The following is a 24,512-nucleotide window of genomic DNA, read 5'->3' on the forward strand; positions in this document are numbered from 1 at the left end:
CGAGAACCTGTGCTGAGTCGGGCCTGGAATGCGCCACTGCCGCCGGCGCCGACTCGGGCTGCCGCTGCTGGCCGGCCAGCCCGCCCGCCCGCGCCGCGGTCTCTCCCTTCCTCCGACCACCTTCGGCTCGCCTTGCTACCCTTTCGGTTTCAAAGTGGCACCCAGTGGGCGGCCAGGACTCGGCAGATACCCCGCGGAATCGGCAAGAGAGGAGAGGCAGCGAGGCCAGGAGGCCGGCGGGCTGGGCGAAGACGGCGTGGTACCCCGTTCCACTCCCTCCGAAAAGGAGTCCGGATTTCAGGCTCGGCTCCCAGAAACCCGCGGCAGCCGGAGGCCCCTGGCTCGGATTTCCTGTGCTTGGAAATTATTTAGGGAAATACATTTTGTCACAGGAGTATTTTTTAAAGCTCCCTTATATGTATATGCGCTAAATATATGCTTAGAGAAAAATACAGCTCTCCCTCCTAGGCTCTCTTGTCCGAAGCACAGATCCAAGCCAGGTCTAAAAAGTTTCCCTGTGAAAAGTTACAAATCATCCTTGATTATTAATCTACAGAGGAGGGGAAGTTTTCTATTTAGAATCTATTTATCTTAAAAAACAAAAAAAGAAACCGGCAAAACAAAACAAAAAACAAAAATTACCTCTGAATTGTTTTCCAAGCTAAAGACATATGACAAGAATTAGATAAATTCAAATTTCATTAAAATAATTCTCTTTTCCTAGTTTCAAATTTCTTTTCTCCCCTTCTCCTTTTTCCTGTAACATTTTTTTCTGTTTTCTTGCTCTTCTTTCCTCCCCCTTGTTTTGATTTCTCTCTCCTTTCTCCCCAGCTTTGGCATTTGCCTTCCTTTTGTTCTTCCCCCCTCCTTTTCTCCCTCTTTTCCTATCCCCTGGCCAGGTTACTGGCTGGCCCATCCTTACCACAGAGTGGGAGCCCAGCAAGGAGCCTCCAGAACTAGAAGCCGAGCTTTGCTCTACCCAGGGATCGCCTGGAAGGCTCTTCTACGTGATCTCTCACAGACTTCGATTTCTCCTTGGAATCCCTCTTTGTTTTTAGAGCATCTCCCAGGGAGAGGCAGAGAAAGATGACCACCACGTCCTGCCAATCTCAGACTCCCAACTCCAGGACAAGAGGGGAAGGAGTAGGATGGAAGGTAGGAAAAAAAAAAGAGGAAGGAAGTATTTCAAACCAGCCCACAAGAAGCCTTGGCTGGGCTGGCAGGGCCAGGAGGTGCTGGGAGCTGAGGGTCAGAAGGGGGCACCCCACCCCCACACTCTTCAGCCTGATTGTCCTGACACTGAGGCTGCCCTTGCTGGGAGTCTCCTCCTGGACCACCACACTCTAAGTTCCAGAAAGGTAGAGATGAGGGGAGGGAGGAGGGGGAGGCAGAGAGAGAGAGAAAGAGAGAAGATAAAGAAAACACAACACAAAACCCTGAAAACTGCCTGTCCATTAGTCCCCCAGCTCCAGTCAAGAGGGTGGCCAGGGAGTAGGGTGGTTGGAGCCAGGGTCAGGGGCTGTGGATCCACTACCTAAGAAAAAGCAGGTGGAAGGAAGGAAGGTGATGGGCACCAGGGAGGTAGGAAGACAGGTAGAAGAAGTATGAATGACATAAGGCAGAAGAGAGAGAAACTGGAGGCTTTAGAAACACCGGGAAATGAGGAAGAACGAAAGGGGTGACCAGGAGAAGCCAGGGTGGCCTCCAAGATGGGACCCGAGCGCGTAAGGAGCCAGGGCCGCGCCAGGACGGGACAGGGTGGGACGGGGTGCTCCGAGCTGGGGCAGGAGCAGGGCGCCGGTACTCACGGTGCATCGCGGAGAAGGGGTCTGCTTTGCAGTGCATATCCATGGGGAGACAGAGGAGCGGGAGCAGCGCGGCCGCCGCCGCCGTGTCGCCTCTCAAACTCAACTTCAGGACTTGAGGAAAAAAGGGAGGGACGGTGTGTGGGGGGGGGGTGGAGTGAGCGGGCTCCCGGCTGCGGCGGAGCGCTCGGGGGCGGGGGGCGCCGCGCTGCGCTCCCCGCGGGGACTCCTCCCGGGCCTGCCGGAGCTTGCAACCGCAGCGCCCGGAACTTCCCACCGTCGGGGCGCGGGGCTGGGCGGTCAGCAGAACGGCCCCGGGGCGGAAGGCCGGGCCGGGGGGACCTGGGGGCGCATGGCGCGCGCGGCAGCTGCGGCCGGGGCTGAGGCTGGGCGGGGGAGACGGCTCGCTCAGCTCCCCTGGAACCCGTTCATCCAGAGGCGGCAGTCGGAGTAGCCGTGGAGCAGGGGCGGCCCGAGGGCGCCGGGCGGGGAGCCGGGCCGCTCCAAGTGCCGGTGAGTTGGCGAAGTTGGCAAAGAAGTAGCAATCCTCGGGATGTCCGAGCGGGCGCCTTCGGGAGGGGAGAGCGCGAGCCGGGCCCCCGCCCCCGGAAAAGGCTGGCGCGCTCCGCCGCGGCCGAAGGGCCGGGAGGGAGGGAAGAAGGGAGGGAGCCGAGGGACGCCGGCAGCACTGGACTGGCCCCAGGTGGGTTGCGTTTGCGAGAAGACTCGGCCGGAGACTGGAGCCTCGGCTCCCGGTGTGTGTCTCTCTAAAAGCTGCAAAGCCCCCTCCAGACCCCCTCCCTCTCCCCGCGCTGGGAGATGGATGACTTGTCAGACAAAGGCAATAGATTCCACCACTCTGTGATTCGCCAGCGCCGGAGCCCCGAGCTTCGGCGAGGAGGGCCCCGCGCCTGTCACTCCGGTGCCGGCGAGGGGAGGGCAGGGGAGGGGGAAACGGGAGGGAGGGAGAGAGGGAGGGAGAGAGGGAGGGAGGGAGGAGCGGGTGAAGGGGGAGGGGGAGGGGGAGGGAGGGGAGGGGAGCGGGCCAGGGGGAGGGGGGAGAGGAGCCTGGGATTAAAACTACATTGAGAAACGAAACTCGCAGATAAGATAAACGTTAGATAAGGATAAAGAGCGGCCAGTCTAATGAATATTCAGGCCACAACAGAGGGTCGCAGAACGCGCCACGTTTGGAAGCCGGCTCGAAGTCCCAACTCACCCAGCCCTGCCATCCACTGGCCAGTGCCCGCATGAGCCACGGGGCCCCGAGCTCGTCCGCAACCCTACTCCTATCTCCCCTACTCTCAGCTCTCAGTTCCCTTCCGTTCCTCCTGGTTCTTCCTTCCTCTCTCTGGTCCTTCCCTTTCGCCTGTCCCTCCTGAGGTAACTCCCCACCCACATACCCCCAATTCTCATTCCGGGGCAAAGTGTCCGGCAGTTTTTCCTCTCTCGTCCCACGCACGGCTGCGCGCAGGGCTTCCCTCGTCCCCTTGCCTAACGGGGTCTGGACAGCCCAGAACGCTCGGTTTAGAATCGAGCTGGAGACCTCCGGCGGGGACCCACCTGCCTCAGTGGGACCCAACGGACGGTGCGAGAGCCCGGGGACTTGGCTCCTGGACCCTCGGGTAGCCGGGGAGGGGGCTTGGGGAGACAGTGCAGAACGACTGGTCGCTGGCGGCAGAGGACGCGGGAGACCGAGGCTCGGCTCGCTCTCCCCGGCTGGGGAGAAGAGGCTGCGAACGAGGCTGAGCGCCGCCCGCTGCCAGCTAGGCGGATCCAGAGCAAGCGCAGGAGGCGCAGCGCGCTCGGCCAGGACCCGCTCCTGCCGGAACCGCTGGTCCAACCTCCGCGGCCCTCCAACGCACTCGCTCCCTCGCTCGCTCAGGTCCGCTCGCACGCACCAGACAGGAGAAGCCCTTTGTCTCCTAACTGGTTAAGTACAGAATATCCGAGAGATCTTTATGAAATATTTTCCCTCGTCTCATAAATCATCTTGGCACTTCAGCTGATGTTTTAACTCTCCCTCCTTCGTTCCCTCCTCCTCCCCTTTCTGGGTCTGCGAAAGGGCGGCTCAGGGAAGCCGGCGCTGCGCTCTAGCAGCCGGTACTCGAGGCGACTCTAGCCCGTGCCTGCCGACCCTGGCGCCCGCAGAAGCGCCGCGGACTCGCGCCGCTGTCCCTCTGGCCGGCGCCCAGGCGGCAGCTAGGTTGGGGGGCGGAACCCGCCCAACTCAGGCAGGAGGAAACTCCTACAGGGCCTCTTGCACCTGGGTTTTCAGAGCGCCCTTCATTCTCGGGCGGGGTTCGGGCCAGGTTCAGCCCGACAGGGTTCCGAGCTTTCCACCCTTTAGGAGGCCGGATCCGCTGGGATCCTGTCATTTGCTCTCCTTCCTGGATCCTCCGGAGCCCAATCCGCTTAATCCACCTGCAAAGTAATTTCTGGGAGGAAAAATCCCCTCCCCCGCCCCCTCCCTCCCAGCCCTCCCCCCCACTTCCTTTGGGCGGCCAACCTGGTTCCCTCGGGCTGGAGGTGGAAGGCGCAGGGTCCAGCCCCAAAGGTCAGTCTCTTCCTCCCGAGACCTGCAGATGGCGCTCCCGGGTTTGCTTTGGCCTCACAACCCCACGAACACGCACTAACTTGGTGTGGGGAGCGAAAAAGGAAAACAGTTCCGGGCAGCCTAAAGGAAAAGGCTCCTGGGCCTGGGAGCGAAGGGCTCTCAGGCGTTATTAGCTGGTTCAGCCTTGGGCTTCTTTCAGGGAGGTAATTAACCCAGAATTGGGATGAGGGGGCCCCATCGAGGAAGGGTCCTTACTGAGAGGAGCTCAGAACCAAAGGAGGCCTTTGCCCCAGGTCTCCCTATGTTGGTCTAGGAAGTTGTCTTAGGGAGTCTGAACTCTTGAAAAAACTGGACTGTGGGCAGGACCCCTCTCCACACACAGACTCAGATTTTTCTAGAATCAGCTAGACATGTCCCTAGGTTACACATACTACGAAGAAGTGTGGGTGCATACAACAGGCGTTTTTTACATACTAAGCAAGAGGGATTTTCATGTTTTGTAAAGAAGAGGACTTAGTGCACAAAGTGTGCTGGAAGTTGCACTCACACACCTATACTACACATGTACCCCCTGAGGAGTGAAGACACTTCTATTGATAGTCCAATTCCCAGGTAGCCCCTGAGATTCCAGAACCCCACTCCCCCTGCTCCTGGGACACTTTCCTCAGCACTGCATTAGCTGGACATCCACCCTCCCACAAAGCCAGCCCCTGGCAGCTTCCTCCTTGGCTCCAGCCTGTTCAAGTGTCTAGAAAATCAAAGAGCAATACTCCCCGATGATTAGAAGCCCTTTTAGCCAAGACTCAGCTTTCTCCCAGGGCTCCAGGCTGAAGGGCTGGCCTACAGATTTCTCTCCAGAGGTGTTGGCCTCTCCCTCTGATGCTCCCTTTCCTGTTCTTCCCTTTTTTCTCCTATAGTCTTAGTAGAGGAGAAAAAAGCCAGAAAGGAAAAAAGGAAAGAAGAAAGAAGAGGAAAGAGGAAAGAGGAAAAGAAAGAGAAAGAAAGAAAACAACCCAACCCCAAACACAACCCGGGCTCCGACCTGTCAGGGTTGGTTGCTTTTCCCGTCTGCCTCTAAATGAACCTTTTCTCTCTGGTGTTTTCAAAGCAGCCCTTCCACCCCCCAACCTAGGGGCATTTACACTTCAAACAAGGCGCCCGCCTCGCTGCGGAAATTTAAAGGCAAATAAACTTTTGGGGAGTTGCTCTGATACCCATCTCGGGATTTGCTTCATTAGCCGCCTCTGTGCATCTGATCTGCCCAATAAATCTTTCTTGTGGATCTCCGCTCCTTCACCTTCTCCGCTCCCTTCCCTGCCAGGCTTGCCTGGCGCCGGGCACCCCCGCCCTTGCCTCCTTCCTCTCTGACGAGCTCCGGCCGCCAGGCTCTCCAGTTGTCTCCCGTCTGCTTTGTCGGGTGTAGGTGTCCGGGAGGCCTTGGTCGCCATTGAGCTTCTCTCTCCTCCCCCACAGTACACACACGAAAAGGCACCCCAAGCCAAGCCAAGAGCGACTAGCACCCTGAGCTCCCAAATGCATTTCTGGGCAGACTGTGCATGAAGTGCTCGGTAAACCCTTTCCGGTGCCCCCGATTGCACCCTCTCCCTGCCCGACCCTTCTGCTCCTTTTCCGTTTTCCCATTCCCTGGCCCAGTGCTTTCTACCCTGGGAGGAAAAGCTGAGGCTTGGCTGCCTACCCTCTGCAGGCAGGGCCCTGACCTGGGGCCCCAGGCGCCTGACCTGGAGCAGTTGAGGAAGGCGGCTGGGCTGAGAGGGGGCGGGGGACTGGGGCGCCTGGTGGGGGCCCGGGGAGCATCCCAGCCAAGCCCCTCCCTGGTGGCCTGGGCCAGCCTTCCTCCTTCCACTCCTTCCACCTCCCGGGGAGTGGCAAGGGGAGCCAGGGCCAGGGCTCTGAGGGAGGGGATTAGAAATTCCGAAATTAAATGTATCTCCCTAGGAAATGCTCCCCACAGCGCGGACCAAATTAAACGCATTAAAGTTCAGGGCGGGGAAAGCTGTTTAGAACCAAGGGGGGAAAAACAAGTCCAAAGGGAAGAAAAGCAGAAACGGAGGAGGGAAGAGCAGAGGGTAGAGCAGAGCAGCAGCTCCACAGCCAAGCTTTTTTTCAGAATTATTCCCAGTTTTGGAAGTCACCACCACCAGAAAAAAAGAAAAAGAAAAAAAAGTTTGTCTGACAGTCCAAGTCCGGGACAGCTGCAGCCCACTCGCCCCAGGGTCCCGGTGTGCACCCCGGGGCGCATTCTCTCAGCGACCAGGTCCCAAGCAGCCGGCGCACGCATGCTGGCCCCTCTCCAGCTCGCCCTGACCGGCTCCAGCCCGGCCGGCCCTTTCCCCTCCTCCTCCCCATTCTCTCCCCGCCCCTCCCCCTTCCTAGCCCTCTGGTCACGTTGGAGGATGGTTTTTTTTTTTTTTTTTTTTGGAAGAGCTTCTGGTACAATATGGAGCACCATGGGCTGCAATTTCACACTCCACGGCACATTCCCCCTAAAGCTACTTTCTTTTTTTCATCTAAGACCCCCTAATTTCTGCTTCCTCGCTCCCTCCCTCGCTCCCTCCCTCGCTCCCTCCCGCTCTCACTCTTCTTTTCCCGCTTTTGTTCCCAATATTTGGGCTCCCTGCGTGAAGCCCGGGGGGCCTAACTCCCGGCTGGCCCCGCCCGCTCTGTCTGTTGGTCCTGAGGAGGCCGGGCGCACGTGCTGCGCCTTCATCTTCCCCGGCCCCTCCTCCTTTAACCCGGCTTCTCCTCACATGAGGTCCTAGCGACCTGCCGGCCCTTCACAGCTCCTTTGAGGGGAAACGACAATGCAAGCCACTTGGCCACCAAAGCGGCCTCTTAGCCGCACGGGCCTGCCAGGTGGCTGCCACCGGTGGGCCACCCGACTGGGGAGCAGAAAAAAATGGTCAAGTCAGGAGAAACTGGGCCAGCAATCTATAGGGTAGGAGTGGAGGGCTCTGTCCAACAGAGAAAAAGCTAGAAGGAGGTGAGGGGGGCGCAAGAGGCCCAGTGAGGCTCTGGTACTCCTGGACACAGCCTCCCCCCACACACACTTATGGACCTCTGCACAGCTAAAGGGGCCACTCAGTCCAAAGCCCAGGGAAGGAGCAATAGCCTCCACATGCACAGTCCCTTTGCCTCTTTGAGCTTCAATTTTCTTACCTGTAAAATAGTGATAATTACACCTGTCTTGCCTCTCCGTGGAGCTAGCCAATAGGAAAGCATTTAAAAAACCAAATATTACTATAGTACATAAAGGAATAAGTGCCTAACTTTCTGAACCCTTAACCATCCACAAAGAGGGAAGGGAGGGATTTGGGCACTTAGGCAGGGCAGGGGGTGGTTTTTTCCATCCAACTTCTACCCTATAAAGGTAACTAGAGGATTCCTCACTGCCTTCCTTTCTGTGTTCCTCCCTTTCGGACTTATTTTCTTTCCGTTGTCGATACCACACCCTGTCCATGTTCATCACTCTGCTCTCTGTCTCTTTCCTGCCACTCTTCCACTCCCACTTCTTGCGCCCCTCGTCCCACTGCACCACCGCAACTGCTAGAGAATCAGTTAAATACCACCCCGCCCCCTGCGACACCCGGGTTAATTGTGGCCTCAGGCGCGGTCGCCTTTGGGCCAGTAGGCCAAAACCGTTGGGAGGAGCTGGCCCGTTGGTGGAGACTTGGGGAAGGAAATCCCGTCCAGTTCGGTTCCAAACAAAGAAAGTTGGTCCTCCCAGGACCTGCAGTCAACCTGCCAAAGCCAGAGCGCAGATGAGATGGTGGGGAGAGGCCTGACCAAGGGGAGGTGTGGAAGAGGGGAGAGAGGAGGAAAAGAAAGGGATGCGAAAGGCGCTGCGGGACCGGAGAAGGCACTTGTCTCTGGAAGGACCGAAGAGGCTGGTTTAGGCCAAGCCGAGGTCCCCACCTGGCTAACTGCCCCCTCCCTTCCTCCCCAAGGGAGAGAGAGTCCCAGTGAGGCTGAGGGTCCGTGCGAGTAATAATTAACCCTCTTCTCAGCCAGGCCCTGAGCCCTGAGCCTGACCTGGCCGATGAAGGGAGACAGTGCCGGCGGGCCTCCAACGTCCCCAGCGCTACCCTCCACTGCCACCGCGAAGAAGGGGGCTGCGGAGGAAGGGGGCAGACGGTAGCATGGGGCAGCTGAAACGGGACGGAGTGCAGGGCAGGGGGAGCGCAACTTCAGATGCTGGGCAGACCAGGGGAAGCGAAATAGCCACCGCCAATGTACAAGGAAAGGAAAGGGCCAAACGCGGGAGAGGGCGCGCGGCTCTGCGTCGCTGAGGAATAGTTGTAGGGGGCGGGCTGAGTTTTCCCGGAGTTGCGAGCAAGCACCAAATCTACTCTCTCGGATCCGTCCGCGGCGCGCCCGCCCTCCCTGCCTCCTCTCCCAGCTGCTGTGCGGACGTGAGGAGCAGGCGGAGAACGCGCCAGAGCCGGGAGCGGGTAAGGAAGGCAGGGGGAGCCCCGCCAGCCAAACAGGGAAGCGAGGGGCAGGGCCGCCCAGGCGGGGGCCAGGCTGTTCGGCGCCGCGAATTGGCCGGAGACAAAGGACCGGAGCGGAGGGGAGAGGGGATCACGGGGGGGGGCGGGTAGGGGAGAGGGGATCACGGGGGGGTAGGGGAGAGGGGATCACGGGGGGGTAGGGGAGAGGGGATCACGGGGGGGTAGGAGAGAGAGGATCACGGGGGGTGTCGAGAGGGGCTGATGAGACAGGGAGAGAACCAAAGAAAAGGGGTCTCTCTGGGGAGCGGCCGAGGTTTGTCTACTCCTCCCGCCTCCGCCCACCTCGGCCTGGAGCCGGGACGTCCCAGGGGCTCACTATCGCTTGGGTTGCTGGCCGCTTGGGTTGCTGGCCATAGGGCCTGTGGCCTGAGATCCGGGCAGAGGGGTGTTGCTGTGGCTCTGGGGCCGTGTGTGTGTCTGTGTGTGCGCGCGCGCGACAAGGTTTAGGGAAGAGGGGGAGGGGAGGGGAGGGGAGGGGAGGGGAGGGACGGGGAGGGCCTTTGCTTTTGGGTTAGACCCCTGCCCCACGCTGCTGCAAGCCTCCACCCTCCACTTTCCGCAGTCCAGAGCCGTCCATCCCCCGAACTTGAAACAAAAGGGCTTAACCGAATCTCTCATGAGTCAGGGCACGGGCTCTTTCTGGAAAAAGTGCTTTGGTTTGAGACTTTAAGGGTTACTCGAATCCAGGATTATTTCTTAACTTTCTGCAACTGTTCCTGGCCGGGGGGGAGATGCAAAGTCAATCTCGGACAGAAAAAAAGCTCAGGTCCCAGTAGTTCGCTCTGCTCTCTCTGAACAGGCCGGTCGTGAAGTCTAGACCCGCGGATAACGAATATAGTGAAGAGAATGAATGATGGAGGGAGGAAGCCTCTTTCAATTTCTAAATCGATTAAGGAGAATTTCTGATGTGTCTCCTTGGGGGCTGAATGCCTCTTGAAGGGATCATGTGAGTGTGTGAGTGTTGTGAGGGTGTGTAAAGGTGTGTGTGAGCGGGGTGGAGTGAGTGTCTAGGCAAACAGCTGTGTCCCAGGCGGGGCTGAGATAGGAGTTCAGGGCCCATATCCACACCTCCCCCTCCCCTCTCTGCCCTCAGCCGAGGCTGCACTGAGGCCAAGGCCTCTGCAGCCTCTTCCAGCGTGGCCTCCAATCAATCCTGCAGGTCAACACAGCAATTAATAACGGGGTGAGGAGGCCTGGCAAAAGAGGGCGGGGGAGGCGTAGGGCTGTGTCTCCCCCAGGCCCTGAGGACCCGGCGGCAGGACAAGGGAATAGGGAGGGGTCTCCGAGGGCATAAAGATCCTTGGGAACTCAGTGTGGGCCCAGGGCCCCAGGAGGGAGAGGCAGGGGACCAGCGACAGGGAAGCAGAGAGCCAGCTGGGACAGGCCAGTGGAGTAAAAGGAAGGTCATCAAATAAAGGGCTTATTTTTATGGTGCTGGGAGTAGAGGCGTCGATGGCCAAAGACCACAACTGACCTGGTAGCCAATTCTCTTCTCTTACCCTTTCCCTCGCTTTTTCCTGGTCTTCGCTGTTCCCGAACGGGCTCAGCGAGACTAAATAAAACCCGCATCCTTCGCAAACCCGGCTGCGGAGGTTGCACCAGGGCGTCCGCGAGGCACGCACGCTCGCTCGAGCGCGCATGTCATTGTCATTTTGAACAAGCTGGATGGGTATAAAAGGGGCACGGGGGCCCTCTGGGGCACGCAGGGTCCCCGGGGGACCTGTGCCCCGGCCAGAAGTGTATAGGAAAGAGGTGAGGGCCGAGGGGCCGGAGGGGGGCTGTGAAAAAACGATGGAAGGCGGCTTGGAAGGGAACGGAGGTTTCCTTCTCTCAGACCCAGCCCTGCCCAGTTCCACAGCTCCTCCCCACATTTCCCCAAGCCCCGGCTGGGCTGGCGGGAGTTTGATCCCCGCAAAAGCGGGGAAAGGAGGGAAGGGAAACGGAGTGCAGTGCGCAGCTGCTCTTCCCGGCCGCCCGGCCAAGCGCGCCGGGAGAGCAGCTCCCCGGGCAGACGCAGGTAGGCGCAGGCGCCCCTGGGTAAGCGCCCTCGTCCCTTGTGGAGTATCCTGAGCGCCAGGAAACTTGGGATGAGAGCCCGGACAGGTGCTCAAGGATGCCCCCACCGCTCTTCCGTCTCTTTCCGAGGCGCTGGGGAGAGGGCCTGGCTGGTCTTCCGGCAGATTTGCAGGGACTGGGAACAAGGTTCACACACCTCAGGCCTGCGAAGCAGTGAGAGCCGCCTTCCAAGAGGGCAAATGGCAAAGTGGGAGTGTCAGGAGCCTGAGCAGACAGGACGGGGAAGGAAGGAGGGGTGGGGTCAGGAGGCGGCAGGAGTCAAAATAGATTCAGGCAGAGTGAGGGAGAGAGAAACCCTGTGCAGGAGAGGAAGAAAGGGGGAAAGAGGTTCCCAGGAAGGCCCAGCCATTAGGTCTGTCCTTGGGCTGCGTATTTATACGGTCGAGGGGGTGCACAGATGGGCTCTCAATTGAATTCCATCTTCAACACCATCAGAGATTGATTTTGTACTCGCTTTTAATTTTGCCATAATTAATTAGATCATTACAACTGTTTGCTATTGATCTCCCTACTTAAACCTCTGATGTGGAGGGGTGGCCCAGATCCCTAAAAGCCCAGGAGGTGACAGTTGACACTCCTGGAGGCCCAGATTCCCCAGTGAGGACAAGGCCCCCAAGGGGGAATGGAGGCAGCCAAGGGACTAGGCCAAGAAGCTACAGGAAGGGCAGTACTGAGGGTGGAAACTGGATTATCTGTTGAAAGAACTAGAGCCTGAGCTGGTAGGGGTTGGGGGGAGGAGGGAGAGGAGGAAGGCTATTTGGAGAAGGAGAGGAGTGAGGCAAAAGGGGCCTGGAGTTAGTCCTTGACCTCTGTGGTATTATTTGAAAAACTCTGGGAAACCTGATCCGACCCTCTCCCTCCCCAGCAATACAAAACTAAACTTGGGTCCCTGGCTTCCCACCCCTGAGCTACACCAGGACACCTAGTGGGCAGATGGAGTGGAGTTGGCAGGCCTGAGGGAGGGGTGGAGGGGAAAAAAAGAGAGAGAGCAGCCTTCCACTCCCTTAGCAGCTTCAGATTCTCCTCCCCACTCGGGTTCCCTGGGGCCTGCCATCCCTCCTCTTGCCCCAGGCCTCCCTTGAGTCGTTTATTTGGGGAGCAGCCTTCTCTCCACTTGCATTATCTACACCAGTGCTTACACTTTGGTTCATACTCAAATACACAAGGCCCTCACACATGTGCACACAGACTTGTGCACACAGCCTGTCCCCACCCACTAGCACACATGCACATGCAACCACACTCCATCCCCACTAGAAACTAAGGCCTTCCCAGTGCTCCCAACTTGGAGGAAGTCAGGCAAAATATTTTTACACTGAAGGAAAGTGGAAAGATAAAGTCCTAAATGCACAAAAGAGAGCAAAGCCCAGGTTCTGCAAAGTGACCAACAGAAGTTGTAAAACTCACGTTTTCTGGGTGGAAAGTTTTTAGTTGATTCAGAGGACACTGGGCTGGAAGGCCCGGAGGAGGCCTCAGCGGCGGGAAGAGGCCATAGAGCCCCAGTCCCCAGCCCCGCCGCCAGGCAAGCACAGAAGGAAAGAGGAGTGGGGTCCCTCGACTTGGCCGCTCCCATGCCTCTCGGTCACCCGCACCCCCCTTGCCTGTGGCGCCGACGGGTCCTCCTCGCTCTTACCTGCCCGGCCCGCGAGCTGTTCCATGCTTTACTCCCCGCCTCTGCCGTCTGGGCCTGGGTTTCGCTTCTCGGCTCCTCCGCGGCCCGCCAGCGCGTCTCGCCTTTGCCGCCGCCGCCTCGAGATCTGGGCGCAGTCACCCAAGACCGAGCGGCTCAGATAACCCGGGCTGCCCGCCGCCTCGGCTGTGCGTTCCGCTCGCGCCCGCGCTCACCCAGCCGGCAGCGCTGAGGCACAGCCACGCGTCCAGGAGCCCCGGGCTCTCTGCCCCGCGCACACGCGCGCACACGCACCCCGGCTCCGAGCCCGCCGCAGGCAAGCCGCCGCCGCGCTGCCGCAGGCACCCAGAGACCGAATCCCCAGCCTAGACTCCCGCGCACCCTCTCACCCCACCCCCTCTTCCTCGCTGTCACTCGCTCCCAACAGTCGACAGCTTCACAAGCAGGGGCGTCTTCACTCTCATGCTCTCCCCAACTTTGTGCGCTCCCCTTCCCCATGACTCTCAGCGCTCGCCCCCTGCTACTTTCTCCACCAGCACTTGCTCCACAGCCTGACACACACGCCCGGATCTCAGCCCATGTTTCCAAGATTCCTACAGACGCACCCCAACTTTCTTGGGCAACATAGTCATTCCCTGTCGCCAGTACATTGTGGAACTGCTCAATAAATCCCTCACAAGCCTCTCCTGCTCCAAATTCTTTCCTTTTCTTTTCTCTTCTTTCCCTTCCTTCCTTCCTCCCTCCCTCCCTTCCTTCCTTTTTTAAAAATTCAGAATAAAAGGAAAAAATCCTGGCTTCCTTGCCTTAAGGAGATGACACAGGCCCTGAGGAAAGGGAGAATTACCAGACCCCTCCCCGGCTTGGCCATGCTGAGAGGCCCACCCATTTGAACCACACCATTCCACAATATTCTGGTCCTCTCACTCCAAGTCTCTTGGACCCTTAGATTCACACCTCCTCCAAGCACACTCATGCTTTCATCCCTGATCAAAGGCTCACTTGAGCTTTGTCCCACATCGTGCTCTCCCAATCTGGAATTTACACCTCTCACACCTTTGTCACAAGTTCTCCCTCAAACCTCTCATAACACCACTTTGCTCATACCCACCTTCTTGTACTCCTCCTTCTCACACACTCACACACCTCTCAAGCACAACTGCTCCCACTTCTACCACCCCACGTACCCCTTTCTCAGCTGCCCCACTTTACACTCGCACTCACTTGCTCTGGGCCTCCCACTCTCATGCAGCCTTGCTCCCACATGCTGAGTAACACTGGGAGGCCGTCAAGGAAAGTGCTGGGTAAACCCCAGTGTGCAGGCAGGGGTCTGTGGCTGGCCCCATCTCCTGCACATACACCTCCAGGCCTCAGGCAGAAAGGCACCAAAGCAAGGGTCAACGCCCAGGTCCACAGGACCTACTGAGCCAGCTTAGGTTAGGAATGGAAGCTCTTCCCTGGGAATCTCAGACACTTCAGCTGAAGTTCCTTCAGATAAATTGTGCAGCTCGGGACTGGAGAGGCACAGGCACCCAGAGGCAAAACCCTTATCATGGTTCCCCAACTTAAATTATTTCTTTTTGGCCACGTGCATCTTGCAGGAACTTAGTTCACTGACCAGGGATTGAACCAGGGCCCTCGGCAGTGAAAGCTTGGAGTCCTAACCACTGGACTGCCAGGAAATTCCCTTCCCCAACTTAAATTTTTAAAATCTTCCCACAGGAACATGAATCTCTACTCTTTCAGGGAAATCATGACCAAATTACTGTCTTACCAATATGTGATTTAAAACATCAGACTTCGCTCGTGTTTCTTTGCTTTTTTACTTCTTTTTAAAAATCAAACAATGATTTTCCAATGTAAGAGTATGGAAACCTAAAAGTAAAAAAAAAAAGTTTTTGCTTTTTGTTATACACAGAACACCATTCCCAAGGACAAGGATAGGAGAGCAATGTGCATAAATGAAACTCTAGTCACACACACACATATACACACCACATTCTCATGTGGTTATTCCATTACACACACCACGTGAGATGTTCACACACATAGTTAGCCTCTCTGTCACCTCCTCAGAACCACACACATGGGCCATGACCTGCTGAGTCACACCTCCACTGCAGGGCTCTTTGTGCCTTTGTTACCACTGCTTTAAAATAGTGGCTATAATCCTTGCCCTTCTCACAGTTTTCTCTTGAGAAACTTGGGTGGAAGTGATTGATAAAATGTGAAGTGCGACCACAGACATATTCATTGCTCTTGTTCCTGTGTTTTCAGAAACAGGAGTTGAGACCCAGCATTCCACACACACACATAGCAGGGAGGCACCCACTGGGGAACCAGGTGTTTTGAACTGGGGACACTCACAGACTCAGCTCAGTGTCCCTGCTGCTCCTGAGCCAGCTTGTCACAGTTACCTGAACACAGGGCCCAGGGTTGGGGCAGTGCCAGGGCTGGGGCCTAGGCCCAGGGGAAGGCAGCTGAGGCCATTGTGCTAAGCAGCCTGTCGAATACCAGTGGGACCAAGAGGAGGAAGGAGCTTTCTTAGCTCTTGACTCTGATACTTTTGGAGCCTTGGGGACTCTGGAAACCTGCAAAGTGATGCCAGTCAAAGGGCAGGCCCTGCACCTCAGCCTCCCTCCAGCCTCCTCCCTTAGGTTGTGCTTCTCTTTGTCTCCCAGCCCTCACCCTTGTCCCACACTGCCTCTCAGGGCCCTTCTGCTCATTGCCCACCCCATTGATTGAAAGTCTCTCTCAGGTTCTCCAAGGAGTCCCAGGAAAAATGATCCGCCAGCCTATTGATTCTTCATTAGAATTACATTTTCACGTGTGCTAAATTGGTTTTAAAAGCTTTTTCTGTTGTTATTGTCTTGTCAGACACTGCGGTCCAGGGCAAACCAAGTTAAAACGTTGTGGCTTCCTAGGGAAAAAAAAAATCACCGGGGCCAGGTCTGTGATTACTCGCTTTCCTGCCTTATTGTTGTCATGATGACAATTGTGATTTGGTTTAAGTATCTTTAGGAAAAGGGCCCTGCAGGAGGCCACTCAGGTCAGGCTGGGGCTGGCTGGCGAGGTGGATGTGTGTGAAGAGGGCTCTGAAGCCCCTGGAGGAAAGACACCAGAGTAGTTTTTCTTTCCTTGAAAATTAAATTTAGCACTCGAACCTGTATTAATTGCTTCTGGTACAAGAGGAGAGGTGAAAGTTTTAAAAATCACTTTTATTTTCTCCACCCCCTTCCAGATTGAATACAGGAGAAATAGAAAACACAACCTCGCTTATTCTAGCTCACTCCCTTTTCCCCTAAATAACTGGGGAGGGGGTGTCAGTCTTTCACAAAGTGCTGAGGGAGAGGTTGCAGCCTCCTGCTTTGTAGCAGGTCAGAAGCCCAGTCACAAGGATGCTTTTAGTCATTACACTTTGTGCTACGGGAGGAATGAATGCAAATGAGGGTGGAGAAGTGGGAAGAGAGAGGTAGGGACTCCCATAGAGAAAGGGGGGTTGGGGGGCCAGACTATCAGAGAGAGAGACAGACAGACAGACACACACACACAACGCGGAGTCAGTCTGATGGGCTGTTCTTTGCAGAGGACAGAGAAGAATGCAAGGGAGAAAGGAAGAAGAAAGAAAGAAGGGGAAAAAGAAATGTACAGAGGAAGGGAAAGAGAAAGAGAGAAAGAGTGCAAGGTGGGCAGAGGAGCAAGCCCCCGGGAGCTGGCAGCTCCTCCAGCCCCCGCCCTCCTCCTGGCCTGGCAGCTGGCGGGCAGTGCTGGGGAGTGGGCACAGGGCAGCTGCGGAGCCCAGGCAGGAGAGCTGAATGTCTCCGTGATGTGTTTATCCCCTAATCAGTTCATTAGTTATAAACAACATGACATTAGAAGTTAGGAGGCAGTTGATATTAATTTTTATTTAACTAGTTGATGTTTAATCCGTCACGCCAGGCTGGGTAGCAGCGAGAAAGATCTTCCTGACACAAAACCAGTTAGAACTTCATAAGGCGCAATCAGTGTCCCCGCGATGAAACAAACAAGAGAGACAGAGACAGAGAGATAGGGAGAGACAGAGGCAGCCTGGCCAGAGATGGAGCCGGCGAGGCGGGCGGGGGAGAGAGCTAACCGGGGGCGAGGGCTGGAGGGAAGTAAGCTAGAAAGGCTGAGAGTGTAGAGGACGGCTCGGCGAGCGGCAGGCAGCCCTGAACTAGGGCCTCCAAGCCCAGCGCGGCCCGACGCAGTAGTGAGGGGACGGGCCCGGCGCCCCGGAAGGCCCGGCCCGGGCAGCGGCGGGGCTATCCGCCAGGGCCCTGCCAAGCCTCGCGAAGCCTGGCCGCGGCAATCACCAGCCTTGCGCCGTGGAGCGCGTTGGGTGTCCGGCGGCCTGGCGGGCGGTCAGGGGCTAACGTCCCAGACAGGCGAGGCCTGGACTTTCCCAAACTGTCCTCGCCCGAGTCCGGAGGCCCAGAAACCCCTCCTGTCCTGCTTCAAGAAGAGCCGGACGGGCAAGAGGAAAGGAGGAAAAGGCGAGGGGTCTGTGCCCAGCGGCTCAAGTTTGACAAAGTTTGCAGCGATCACAAGCCAGAGCAGGGTGTTGTGTGTGTTGGGGGTGCTCGGCAGTGGCAAAGGGGGAGGAATTGAGGGACAGTCTGGAAGTTCTGCAGGCGGGAAAGGGCTTTCCCCCGAGTTTGCCAACCCCTCCAAGGGCGTGCCCGCGTGCTGGGCTCCGAGCAGGGACCAGGCTGTGTTGGTCGCGGGAACCTCGGGTGGCCGTGCCCGATTAAGCTCCCCCCTCAACCCCGCCCCCAAGCACGAGCCGCTCGGCTTTTTCCACCTTCACCCCGGGCACCGGCCGGGCAGTGGCTCGGTCACGGCTTCGTGCCCAGGCACGGGCGGGGGACTGGGGTGGCTCCGCTGTAGTTTTCCGCCGTCGCGAAGGACACTGCTTGGAGGCATCCTCACCCGCGCGAAGACTCAAGCCGAGCATCTCACCATTTGCATGTTAATCTGCCTCCACCGCGAAAAGGAAATCGCTGAAATTCCGAAGAAAATTGCCTCTCGCCGGCGGTTAATAGTTAACTCAGACGGGAAAGTTCCCAGGGAAAGGCGAATGCTGGGACAAGAGGCGCAGGGGAGGCGGCCTGGGAGGGCTGCGGCCGGGCCCCGGCCTCTCCCCTAGCCCGGGGCGCTGGGCCCTGAGCACCTCCCCTCCTCGGGCGGCGCGTCCCCCACCCCGTAATTAGCGTCGTTTAGTTCACAAAACCCTTCCTGGGAGAAATCTGTTCCCTCGTTCCGGGGCGCAGTTCAGCACCTGATTCCGCCGGGTGAGGCGAATAAATCACTGCGGCGGCGGCGGGGGAGCCGGACCCGAGCCCGCCAGACTGGGGCCGCCGGGAGAAAGAAAAAGTGAGAAAGAGGCGGCCGAGTCAGGAAAAATGATGCAGGAAGATGGCGCAACCCTAGCGCAGGGACAGCGAAGGGTCCGGGAAGGGAGACCCAAAGAAAGACAGGGACTCAGAGGCAGAGAGGGGTCCAGAATAGAAGCGGGAGATACAGAAAAAGACGGAGAGAAGCGGGTCAGAGACAGTGAGAAAGAAAAGCGAACGAAAAGAAAGGGAAAAGGGAAGTTAGGGAAGAAAGAAGAGCAGGGAGGGAGACTAAGAAGGAGGGTACAAAAGAATAAAGAAAATAAAAGAAACTCAAAAGAGCAAACTCTTTTGTTGATCTACAAAAACTCCCCTGCGAGGCTCAGCAGTGGAAGCGCGCCCCGCGGCGGCCAGGGCTCACGCTCAAGGGCGGAAGACCCGGGAGGCCCGGGCGAGGAGCGCAGTCTGCGCACTCCGCGCTCTAGGCCGTGTCGGCGCAGAACCAGACTCCAAGTTGAAGTTCCAGGGCGCGAAGCGCACAGGAGTATCTGCCCCTGGAAGCAATGGACTTTTTGTGTGGGATGTCATCCTGGATCCATGGCGGGGAGGGGATGGGTAAATAAAAGGCGCACGGCTCTTTCTTGGGCGCGCACTGGGCCCCTGGAACTTCCGGCCCCAGCGCGAAGGGAGGCAAGAACCCGGGGAGGACAGGCTTTGGCTGATTAGCGCAGAGCCCCCAGCTTTCCGGTAGCTAGAACCACCACCACCCCCGCCCCCCCTTCAGCAGGGTCTCGGAGAACATCCCTCGCTTACAGATTCCTAGCGCCCAGGCGGGCGCGCTGGGGCACAGCTGCGAGAAAAAAGTAACTCAGCGAGAACCGCGACCCGACGCCAGCGGAGGGCGCATTTCCTGAACCGCTTCCCCGCGGCGACTGAGAGGCGCGGCGCAGGTTCGGCTCGCTCTAGGGGCCGGGCGCGGCACTGGACTGCGCAGGCCAGAGGGTGGGGAGGAGGAAAGGGAAGAAGATAAAGAAGCGGGGGAGGGGACAGGAGCCGTGCAGAAGAGAAGCAGAGAGAAATGAAAAGTGGAAATGCGGACTGGAGGGAAAGGCAGAGCAAGGGTGTTAAGGAGCATCACCCCTTGGGTCTGACGAGGTCTCTGCGTGGACAAAGGTGGGAGCGCTCCCTCCCAGGTCTCACTCATTTCAAGCCACCGTGCTCTGGCGCACCCAGGATGCTGGGCTGGAGACTGAGACCCCAAAAGGCCTCTGTGCCCGTGGGACCAAGGTTGAGGAGAGGAAGGCTTTCCTGCCCGCCAGGCAGACCCTGGGATGACAAGCGCCTGGAAAATTTCCAATCTTTGGAACTTCTGGGTCAATGTGGTCCAACCCACTTTGCTCTTCCTCCCGGCTTCTACCCCTCCCTCCTGCCTTGTTTGTCTGGCCCGGTCAGCCACAGAGCTGGCCTAGAGGAGTGGGGGGTAAAATACCTCCAGGAAGAAAAGGGGCAACTCAGGCAATTCCTACTTTTGCACAGAGACAGGAGAAACTGATACCTAGACCAGAATCCTTTGGGCTGCGGAAGGCAGGGAGGCAGTGACCAAGCTGGCTCAGGTGGGAGGGCACTGGTCAGTCAGTCAGTACGCCTGGGCCTGCTCTGTGACGGACACTGGGGTTATGTTACCTAACCAAAGTTCATGGGCCCAACACACAGCGAGGCCAAACAATACCGAAAAGTTGGAGTTTGGAGCAGAGAAAGGTTTATTGCAGGGCCATGCAAGGAGAAAGGGTGACTCATACCCACCCCCCAAACCCCAAACTCCCCAAAGGGTTTCAGCAAAGCATTTTTAAAGGCCAGGTGAGGGAAGGGCGTGGCTGGTTGTTGCAAATTTCTTGGTGTTGGAATCCTTTGTTCTTGCAGCTCTCCATGTAGGTCAATTCCCTGTAAGCCTCCAACAAGAAAGGTGTTATTCCCTGTTCTGCACCTTTTAAAATCTCCATATGAATGGAAAAGTGTTATACTCTTAAAGAGCAGAGCCTTGACAATGGGCTATCCTGTATATTTCAGGTTATAGGCAACATTCTTAACTCAAAGCAAAAGTAGTAGAATACAAAGGTTGAAGTAAAAGAAACAGATCTAATATGGAGTCAGATTCGTTCTTCCCTATTACAGTTATAGAGGTAAATCAGACACTGGCCCCGCTTTTAAGGAGGATATTACCTGGTGACAAAGAGAAAGCTTTGCCAAGAAACTCCAGAAAGTGTCAAGATATGGACTGGAAGGGTGATTGAGACCCAGGGAGTGTCAGAGAATGCTTCATAAAGAGGATGAGGTCTTGAAAGATGATGAAACACTAGATGCAGGGATACCTGGGTGAAATATTCCCAGGCAGAAGAAGGTCAGGAGCAAAGGTATGGGGAGGGGGCAGCAACCCACCTAGTTGGGAAACTGCAAAGGATTCTGTGAGGCCAGTATGGATGTGAGAGTTGAGGCAAGGGGAATAATGTTGGGAGGTAAGCAGGGCCTAGATCAAGGACCACTTTTGCTAAGGAGTTTTGATTTTCTCCTTTAGGCCATGGGATGTCATTGGAGGATTTTAAGCAAGGAAGAGAAAAGATCTGATTTGGAGGGGAAAGATCACTCTGCAAGTGTAGACAGTGAGCTGGAGGTAGAGGGAGCAGCAGAAACTGGGAAAACAGTCTCAGCAAGAGAAGAGAAGAGGTCTTGGAAGAGAAACGTCTAGGAGAGATAGAGAAGAGAGGGTAGATGTGAGAGATGGAGGCAGGATGGTCAGGATTCAGGCACAGATTGGAGATATGTGTGTGTGTGCATGTGTGTGTGTGTGTGTGTGTGTGTGTGTGTGCTGTGGGGTGAGATGATAAATTAAGGCCTGTTTAGATCTCTGGGTAACTTCAGTCTCAACTCTGACCCCTCCCCTCCCCTTGCAAACTCTTCCCCATTAGTGATTACAGAAGTGGAAACCCCATGTATCATGTCTGGAGGCAACTTTTTTCTCCTCATCTCATGCACCCTTACCAGGCAGCCTCCTGTACACTACAGAAGAGGAAAATTTCTCACTAATCCCAAGACAAGGCAGCACCCAAGAGTGAAAAATGGAGCCAGGTGGTCCTGAGGTAGACCCACCCCCCTTTCTCAGTTCCAAAACATACCAGTTTTGTGATCTTGGGCACATCCCTTGAAGTCCCTGTGCCTAAGTGTCCACGTGTATAAAACAAGGATAAGAATTTTGCCTTATGGAATTATTGGGTGGTATTAAATATGGGGTATAGTAACCACTGATACATGGATGCCCACCCCAGGCCCAGCTGTCTCTGCATGCACTGATTGAGCATTGTCTCCTGCAGAGTCACAGGGTGTCAGGGGTAGAAAGAGCAGTAATATAAAGGTACTCTGGGGAAGTTGTTGACCTAGAGGGAAGGCCAGGTGCCCCATTGGAGCAAGGTTAATAATAAAAACAACTAACATGTCTGAGGGCTTACTGCATGTCAGGCATTGTTTTACATGCTTCACATATATTAATTTCATTCATTCTGCCTACTATTTATTACTAACCCCATTTTAAAGATGAGGAAACTGAGGCACAGAGAGTTTTAGTCACGTGTCCACAATCACACAGCGAGTAGGTGGCAAAGGTAGGATCTGTACCCAGATACTGCCTCCGTAACCTACACTCCTAAGCACATGCTATGCTAAATATTCCTAGTGCCCAGAGGGGAGTCAGAGGGAAAAGTGACACTAGTTGTGGCTCAGAGGTTGAATGGGTCTGAGAGGATTCCTTCAGGTCAGCCAGTTGGTGAAACCCAGAAGCCTTTCTCCCCTTTCTCTTCCAGATCCTCACACCAGTCCCCTTTCACCATCCCTATGCTCTTCCTTCTTCTCTGCTCAGGGCCTCTGAATCTGGAAACTCACAGCTGGCTTCTGTGACCAGGCCAGCCAATTCTGTGAGGCTGCAAGTCCACTAACCCTCAACCAGCCTTGCAGAAAGCTGGGAGCCCCACCTTAAGAGTTTTCCAACCAGGCCTTGTCCCTTCCCATGGGCCCTCAGGCTTTTCCAGCTTTTAGGCCTGCAGCCTCAATACGGGGTGCAGGGCTCCCCTCCATGCCTCACCCCAGCTGGGCTCAGCCTCTGATTGGGCCTCTGTGGATCCTGATCCTCAACACCAGCTACAGACAAGAATTCCCTGGACTGAACCTGATGCCCTCCCCACACAGGCCTGACTTGGGCTGTCCCATATGGCTCCCCATCAAGGTGCCCTGAGAACTGCAGAGGAGTATGGAGGGTCCTACTCATGAGCCCATCCTCTCTACTGGCTCCTCTGGGTCCACACAACAGGCCCTGTGACAGGCACCTTAGAATTGACCTCACTGTGGTCAGAGAACCGCCCTCTCCTATATGCTGGAACCACCCTACAGTCTCTCCTTTCCCTAGGCCCACAGAGGTCTGTCTTTTCCCTCTTAGGGCAGGAGTTATCTTTGCCAAAAGACAAAAGTTGAAGAAGCTCTGGAATGATTCAGGTACGTGGAAACTATCTTTAACCCATCTAGGAAGAGTGAGGCAGAAATGAATGTTGTGTGTATGGGGAGGAGGGGTCTGGCCTTTTGTTTGGAGGGGGGGTCTCATTTTTTACTGGAATTTAACCAATTCCCACCTAATACACCAAATGGCCTCTTCTAAATGACCTGTGAGTTCTTTAAAATAGTCACGGTGGCCAGGCAGATATTATTCCCAAAGTGCCAGCACCCGTGGAGCAAAACCATTTCTAGACTTCTTTTAGGTGTCTGCCTTCCCGATTTGCAGCCTAGTCTTTTGAACATCTTCCTCCAAGATGGACAATGTATTAGGCAATATGCCAAATCACTTAGAGCAGACACTAGGGATGAAGGTGACTGGACGGATGTGAATTAGAGAGAGGAACTTTCTCTCTTGCTGCCCCCTTCCTCCCCGCCGCCCCCCCACCGCTTGGTCTAGGGAAGTTGTCTGGGGAGGGGAGGGGTGCAAGGACAAATTACTCTCTAAGTCTTAGTTTCCTCCTCTGAGAAGTGGGGAGACTCATCCATTCTGCACGGGGAAATTAAAGCATTAAAGCACCCAGCACAGCTCCTGGCACACGTAGGGTCTCCCATAAATGCTATTGTTATTATCGTATGTCTTTAAAGGAGCCCTCACTGCGTCAGTCACAGGCTTGGGGTTCACGGGCACTCCTCGACACCTGTGGGAGCTGGGAGCCGGGAGGGTGCGCTTCCTGCGGCAGATTCGTGCCTTGTGGGACTGGGGCGGCGGACCCACTTGTCTCCCCGGCGGAGAGCCGGACGTTCGGCTGCGCAGGCGCACGGGCCAGGGCTAGAGGTTGGACCGCTGGTCGGATTGGGGGTGGAGATGAGCGGTGCGGATTGCGCCCAGAGTCCTCTGAAGCCCCAGCCGGTGTGCGAGGTGGGCCTGGCCGCCGCCGCCGCGGAGCCTTCCGGGCTTGGAGCTGCCCCGGGACCGGGCCGTCCTCCGCTCTCAGAGCGCGCTCGCCCGCGGCCCGCCCCGCCCGCCGAGAGCCGGCACTCGATTATTAATCATAAACCCCCTGCTCACCCTCCTCTTAAAATTAATAACTCTGTAATTAGAGTCATTTCAGAAGCCTCCTGAGCCGCCGAGGCCGGCCGGGCCGCCGGCCGCCCCGCGCCTGAGCAGGAGGGAGGAGGAAGCCGAGCTCGGCGGCCGCGGCATCTGCAGGTAGAGAATGAGAATTAAAATCGCTCTCAACAATCCAATACACTTTTTATCAGCCATCTATCTGAGAGCCGGACCCATTCATCATCCGAGGCATTCTCCCTGAAAACAAGACCCATTCAGATTTTATACAAATTATCATATTTATCATCGTCTCCAACTCCGGAGTAACATCTCCGCCAAGTGTCTGCTGTCTCCCCGGGGAGCCATGCGGCTCAGAGCGCCCGAGCGCCGCCCGGCAGTTCCCCCGCCGGGCCCCCTCCCCTCGCCCCTTCTTCCCCCTCCCCCCCACAAAGCGGGCCCGGTCTCTGGCCTTTGATCCACTGTCTCTGCTTTCCCCCACCGCTCTTTTCTCCCCACTCCGCATCAATCTCTCTTTCTCTCATCGCTCTCTCGCTCTCTTCTCCCTCTCATCTCTCCCTCTGGCCTTTGACCACTGTCCCTCTGCTTTTCCCCTCCCCCCAGCTCACTTAACGCTCTCCCCGCCCCCCCATCCACCCCATGTCTCCCACCTGGTCTCCGGGGCCTGGTCAGGTCTTCCGTCTCTTCCTGTCCTTCTCTCTGTCTCCACTTCTGTCTGTCTCTCTGGGTCTTTGCTTTCTCCCCACCCAGCATCCCCATTGCCCTGCCAGAACCGAGAGGCAGGAAAGGCCGTTTGTGACAACAGCTGGAGCCTCCCCTCATGGAGGGAGGAGGTGTTTCACAGTGGGGCTCCCCAGGTTGATTCCAGGGGTCAACTTGGGCCCACATCCAGGAGAGTGAGGAAGCAGGGCTACAGGAGAGACATGCCCATTCCCATCACACAGTACAAATACCCACACAAC

The 24,512-nt window shown here is 56.6% G+C and overlaps 1 protein-coding gene and 1 long non-coding RNA gene across 16 annotated transcripts in view; one reads left to right on the forward strand and one right to left on the reverse strand.

Moving 5' to 3' along the window:
• Positions 1-16,767, reverse strand: part of PAX2 (paired box 2) — a 94,509-nt gene extending 77,742 nt beyond the window's left edge. For 4 of the 14 annotated variants that reach the window (XM_082425224.1, XM_082425228.1, XM_082425223.1 and 1 more), the window contains exon 1: positions 1,809-2,893. In XM_082425224.1, coding sequence (XP_082281350.1) covers positions 1,809-1,851 — 43 coding nt within the window. In that variant the 5' untranslated portion in view covers positions 1,852-2,893. Of the gene's footprint in view, positions 1-1,808; positions 2,901-3,024; positions 4,242-4,314; positions 4,403-9,173; positions 9,192-12,600 lie in introns of those variants that run through there. The other 10 variants (XM_082425218.1, XM_082425217.1, XM_082425221.1 and 7 more) reach the window with 9 other exon arrangements.
• LOC309643048 overlaps positions 6,771-24,512 on the forward strand; it is a 161,693-nt gene continuing 143,951 nt past the window's right edge. The window contains exons 1-3 of one of the 2 annotated variants that reach the window (XR_014253505.1): positions 6,771-8,831; positions 20,988-21,082; positions 22,429-22,484. This is a non-coding gene — a long non-coding RNA (uncharacterized lncRNA). The remainder of the gene's footprint in view (positions 8,832-20,987; positions 21,083-22,428; positions 22,485-24,512) is intronic. The other variant, XR_014253506.1, reaches the window with a different exon arrangement.

This window comes from Balaenoptera physalus, assembly GCF_965194825.1.
Source record: "Balaenoptera physalus genome assembly, chromosome: 14".
Classification (NCBI taxonomy): Eukaryota; Metazoa; Chordata; class Mammalia; order Artiodactyla; family Balaenopteridae; genus Balaenoptera; species Balaenoptera physalus.